Raw genomic sequence first — 6,000 nt, forward strand, 5'->3', positions numbered from 1 at the left:
CCAAATATACCCTTATCCTACTCTACGCCAAGTCCCCGCGAGCAGTGTTCACCTCTCTGGACGGCACATGGTATTTGATTTCGTCTGAGACTTGGACGACAATGGAGAAGTACGTTGCTGATGTGGCGGACTGCGTGATGGAGATACCAAGAAAAGCAAATGGGTGGTGTCGGAAAGATTTTCATTTTGGCTTAAGTCTTCAAGCACTCATGAATAAAATAATAAATGGTGCAAAGTTCCCACTACACTGCACCAAGGTTCCCCATCTCCACTTTCTGTTGGACCAAAAGATGCCCACCAACAATGAAACTTTCATCATGAAAAGGCTTTTCTGAAAAAGCCACGGGAACAGCAAGATAAGATTCTTTTTTTTTATTATTTTATTACTTTATTATTATTTTGATAAGATCCTTTTGCTTTACATCTGTGTGTATATTCTTTAACATAAGGCCACATCATTTCTATCACACCTATATAGTGCGTTCTCGATTTGATTTGCTTTACAATGTGCATATGCTTTACAAATGTTTGTCTGCAATCTTCCTTACAATTATTTTATTAATTAATATTTTATTATTGCATCTTTAATCATTCCTAACTTCATTATTTAAAGTGGTAGGGTAAAACTTTATTATACAATATTTATTGGCCTAGAGTATTGTGACTGCCATTAAACTATGTCACTTATACAACATGTGATTTACCACATGATTGAATAAATTATTTATTTATAGAAGGCACATAGCACAATATTTTGCCTCGACAAACTTTGTCAATTTGATTTATTCATTATACAGTCATACTTATACTGTCATTTATTGTCAGGAATTATTGAGCAACTAGATCCACTGATCAACATTGTTGCTGATTAAAGAAGTCTACTAACTTATAGACTAATGAGCCACGTGCTCATGGTAACAAAGATTTAGTCCGAACAATGATCTCTTGTCTAACCTGACAAGCGGACCTGAGTCATGTCGAGAATCAACTCATACTGAGTGCATGTCGACAAAAAGTAGATACTTGTAATGAGGAATACCACGAGCCGAGCCGCCTCGCAGCGAGCATAGCCTCTAGCCGAGCAGCCTCGCAACGAGCATCGCCTTCAACCGAGCCACCGCCTCGCCGCGAGCATAGCCTCTAGTCGAGCAGCCTCGCAACGAGCATCGCCTCCAGCCGAGCAGTCTCGTAACGTGTGATACCTCTAGCCGAGTATTGCTTTAGCTTGAACATTGTCTTGTGTTGAGTACCAGTTCTGGACGACATCTAGTCACTTCGGCCCGTACATGGATTGGATTTGAAGTCTCCAGCCAAAATATTCTCTTGACTGAAGACTTGGGGGACCCCTGTTGGTATCATATATTGGGCCTCATCTTTAGGCCTCGTCTTTGGGCCTCATCCTGAAGCCCATGATTTATGTAAAAGGGGAGGGAGCCCTTATTCTATAAAATGGACTCTCCCTCACCCTCATTAGGAGAGCCTGACATTCACAGAGAAATAAGGTCTCACATCCAGAGAGCCTCACATCCCTCACAACAATACAGGGCAATACCCTCTTAGCCAAACAGAGAGCAAAATGGCAAGGGCTGTATCCACAAAGAGCTCCATTGCCGATCTATTGTAATCCATACATTCATGCAGTGAAATGGAATCAACATCAGTATGGACGTAGCCCAAACATTGGAATGAACCACGATACATCTTTGTGTTCTTGTGTGTTTGTGTGATTCACGGCCGGATTTACATTGGTTCAAGATCTTCCGGATTTTGTGCATCAACAAAGTGCATATTTTTTCTTAATATTACATAATTAATGTTTTGTCTTCCTTATCTAAATATTGTGTATCAAAAGTTAGGGTAAAATAGGAAAAATAGTAATATAATTGTCATTAAAAAAAAAGGTAAAATAGGGATATGGTTGTCATTTTGTCAAAAGATACAAAACTACTATTTTGTCCTCCTCATGTCAACATTGTGTATTCAAAAGTGAGGGAAAAATTGAAAAAAAAAATGGGGGCAAAAAGTTGACAAATTCTCTTCTCGTAATAGAATAGATGAGGGATATTGTGAGTAATGACCATGACAAGTGTTTACTACATAAGTTGATTTGTCACCCTACGTTGCATCCTAATTAGCATTTCCCGAAAAAAATGTAATTAAAGAGAATGACAAGTGTTTACTATAAAAGTTGAGACGGACAAGACATTGTTCACGCATGGGAAATTTTAACGAAAAATTTCCGGTATTGTTCACTTTAACGAAAAATTATATTTTTATACTAAAAAGTCAATCATGGTACTATTCATTTTACCTTTTATTTTGTCCTTATCGTTAAAACTTAAAGTTTTCAAGACTTTTTCATTAGTTTTCCTTTATATGTATTGATGCATGCTTCACCGTATAAATATACGCTACAGGGTTTAGGGTTCCAAGTGTTTCAGTGCAGCAGCAAACACCACGGCCATCTTTCGACATTCCTGGTACCTAATTACAAAGTCAAAAAGATAAGGACAAGTCTTCATCCAAAATGGCTTTTTTGGTGATTGTGCTCGTGATTATGGCATCTGATAAATTATTATTTTTCTCAAAAATTTTATTGTGCTTCAGAGTAAATCTTTTATATTTTGAAGTTATTGATGGATAGATTTTGATCATTGCATCTTTGACTAAGCGTCTGACAGACGAGAACCCTATAGCATATATAAGATACCATGCACAAATGACAAAGCCTACTACATAATCCCTAGTATTTAATTTGGAACAGCACTGTAAACTTTCTATTTGTTAACAGTAAATAAATTGTTGGCAGGTCTGCAGCAATATGCTGAAGCAAATTAAGAAGTTCTTACCCTATTGCAATAATGATTAATGATCATGACTGCATGCTTATTTGCCCTATATGCAAATCATGTCAGTGCACACCGGAGAAGCAGTGTCGCTACGCTGCGTCCACCCCAGCTCTAATAAGCCAATTCTTTTTGGGGTTTTGGCTAGAACTGAAATTTCAGACATGTTGTCGCTCTTGTTCAATAAAATTGTTAACCCTTATCAATAAAACTGTTGTTGTTTGTTGCCCTAACCATGGTCAAGATTTGACCCTTTCTCTTATTAATTTGTTTAGAATCTATTCTTCTAAAACAAAAATTAAAACTGAAGGCTTTTGAAACATTTCTCTAAGTTGTTTTGTTTATAAATATATTGACACTAAGAGAGGATGGAGGTTTGGGCTAAATTATACAATGGGATATCCATAATAATTTGATTTGAATTTATCTTTGACGAGAATCGGATCTAAAACATGTCACTTATAAGAAAGAAGTCATTAGACTGTTGTACTAAGTAACGAAACATTTCTCTAAGTAAAAAGCATCATTCATGAATAAATTAAACAATTTCTTACTCACCGTCACAACGATATGACAGCATATCAAGCCAATCACATGCTACTACAATATCATTCTGGTTGAGGAAGTGCTATTACAAATGGATGTATAAAATAAAATGTACATTCTTGGTCAGCCGGGTTTGATTTGTAAACACACACTATTGAAGCTCATTCATCTCTCTGCATCATCAGATTATGCTACAAGAGCAATGGACGATCGGGGATGGTTGGAATTGGGATATCATTTTCCAGAATTTTTACAATCTGGTCCATTGATGGCCTAGCATTTACAACTGGATGAGAAGCAAGCACAGCAACCAAAGCATACTTCTCCATTACTTCCGGCGGGCCTAATTCCGGCATGCATTCATCAATGACATCCAAAACTCTGCCTTCCCTGACTTGTGACCATGCCCAATCTGACAACAACAAAGGCCTATTCTCGTCGTTGAATTCTATAACTGCTTTTTTCCCACTTAAAAGCTCAAGCAGTACAACCCCGAAACTGTACACATCGATCTTTTGAGATATTTGGCCATACAAAGCGTACTCAGGAGCAGCATAACCTAGCGTGCCGGCAACCCTAGTGCTCACATGTGTCTGCCCCTCTGGTGTGAACTTTGCAAGGCCAAAATCTGCCAGTTTAGCTTCAAATGCTTCATCTAAAAGCACGTTGCTCACTTTGATGTCACGATGAATGATAGCAGGCTGTACGCCGTGGTGTAAATAAGCCAACCCACGAGCGACTCCAAGCGCAATCTTTTGGCGAATTGACCAGCTAAGCTTCTTGAATTTCGGTTGGAACAGATGGTCATAGAGGCTTCCATTTTGCACCAATTCACAAGCTAGAATTCTCCGGTGGTCTCCTTTATACACGGTCGCAATACAATAGCCTCTCAAGGACACAAGATTCACATGCCTTACGCTTGCGATCACCTCCACTTCGTGTGCGAAAACTTGGTCTCCGGCTGCAGAGCAGTTCTTGAACCTTTTCAATGCAACTTCAGAGCCATCTTGCAACATCCCCTTGTAAACATTCCCATATCCTCCCATACCAATTATGTTCTCCCTTGCGAAATTCCTCGTAGCCTTTTGTATTTCCTCGAAGCTGAACTTTATTGAAGAAGTACTAATTCGACCACTAATTTCCATCTCCCCACTCGAAACTTCTTCAATTTGAGCCAAATTTTCCTTGTTCTTCCTCTTCCATTTCTTGTTCCATATCCAAAGAAACCAAACCACAACCAATGCCCCTATAAATCCATAAAAAGAACCCGTCACAATCCCCCACATCACCGGCTTGGGATCTCCGGACTTTTTATTAGACGGTGAGAAATCAAGCAGAAACAAACACTTGGCAGTCCCCATATCTGTTGGTCCGAACCTGTTGGAAAATGCCGCAGCATATATAAACGGGTAGCCATTGCAATCAGAAACATTGCCATCATTTGAGACTCTGAAATAAGATGTGCGAACTCTTGACAAGCGATCCACGCAGGAATTACAACCAGAATTCTTCTTCAAAGACTGATCACAAGAGCCCTTCATTTGTTGCAACTCATCTCCAGAAACTAAGGTTTCAAAATCAGACTTTGTTGTGATGTTCTTACAAGTTTGTGACATGAAATTGGTCTTCAAGCCACATTTGGACTTAATATCAAACCTGGGAATGAATCGATCAACTAGATTCACATACGAAACCCAGCAGGCATCCAGAACATCTGGAGACAATGAAAACAATCCGGTGGTCCGAAGATAGTCTGATCGAAGGAGACGGATTCCTTGTAGCACGTACTGGCACTTGGTAGCAATATCTAGCAAGGGCAATGGAATATCGTTTTGGGTGATGAGTTTTTGGATAAGATCGATGTTCAATGGGCATGGAGAATTAGCTGCACTACCCAATTTTCTATGGAAATTTTCATGGGAAATTGCTTTAGAATTGGTGAGGGGTAAGACCAATCCAAGGAGGAGAAGAAATTGAGAGATCAATAGGGTTTTCATTGATATTTGCAGACTGCAGCATAAATTTTGTTTTATTTTGGAATGGAATGGGAAGTTTTATTAGTGTATAAGCTGTGAGCTAAGTAAAGTTAAAGTAAATAAGCCTTGTTTTGAATTGTGTATTCACTTAGTCTTAGATTATGACAAGTGTAAGGCTGAGATTGTATTGTTGGTTATGTGTATGCAGCTAAGGTTAATAGTTATGTACTTATGCCTTAGTGCGTGTGTTAAGTTATATATATGAAAAATCACATCTCAGACTTTGAGAGTGAGCAGAGAGCATTTCTTCATATTGCATCCTTTCCTATTCTCTCAGATTTATTACTTACATAGAAACCCAGCTAATTCAAATTACTCTAACATGGCCTCAGAGCCAGATTCGATCATTTGAGATCTGGGAGTAAACTGTGAAGTAATCGAGCTACACTCGAGCTCGTTCCGATTCAGGCGAAGACTCCAAAACACCATAGAATCCGATTTCGGTTTGTGTTCGTCTCGTCTAAGCTAAGAGATGGCTGGATCTGGAAGTTCTGAGGTGAGAACTCCGATCTTCTCCGGTGAGAACTACGAGTTCTGGAGAATCAAGATGGTGACGATCTTCAAATCTCATG

At 38.9% G+C, this 6,000-nt stretch overlaps 1 protein-coding gene across 1 annotated transcript; it reads right to left on the reverse strand.

Annotated features, from left to right (window-relative positions):
* Nucleotides 1-3,245: 3,245 nt before the first annotated feature.
* On the reverse strand, nt 3,246-5,441 carry LOC126619727 (probable LRR receptor-like serine/threonine-protein kinase RKF3). The gene has a single exon (XM_050288143.1). The coding sequence runs from the start codon at nt 5,387-5,389 to the stop codon at nt 3,584-3,586; it is 1,806 nt and encodes a 601-aa protein (XP_050144100.1). The 5' UTR covers nt 5,390-5,441; the 3' UTR covers nt 3,246-3,583.
* Nucleotides 5,442-6,000: the final 559 nt, after the last annotated feature.

Source organism: Malus sylvestris, chromosome 4 (assembly GCF_916048215.2).
Source record: "Malus sylvestris chromosome 4, drMalSylv7.2, whole genome shotgun sequence".
Lineage (NCBI taxonomy): Eukaryota > Viridiplantae > Streptophyta > Magnoliopsida > Rosales > Rosaceae > Malus > Malus sylvestris.

What these genes read in the sequence shown, in the direction of transcription:
- LOC126619727 (XM_050288143.1), bottom strand. Translation starts at nt 5,389, where the DNA reads ATGAAAACCCTATTGATCTCTCAATTTCTTCTCCTCCTTGGATTGGTC.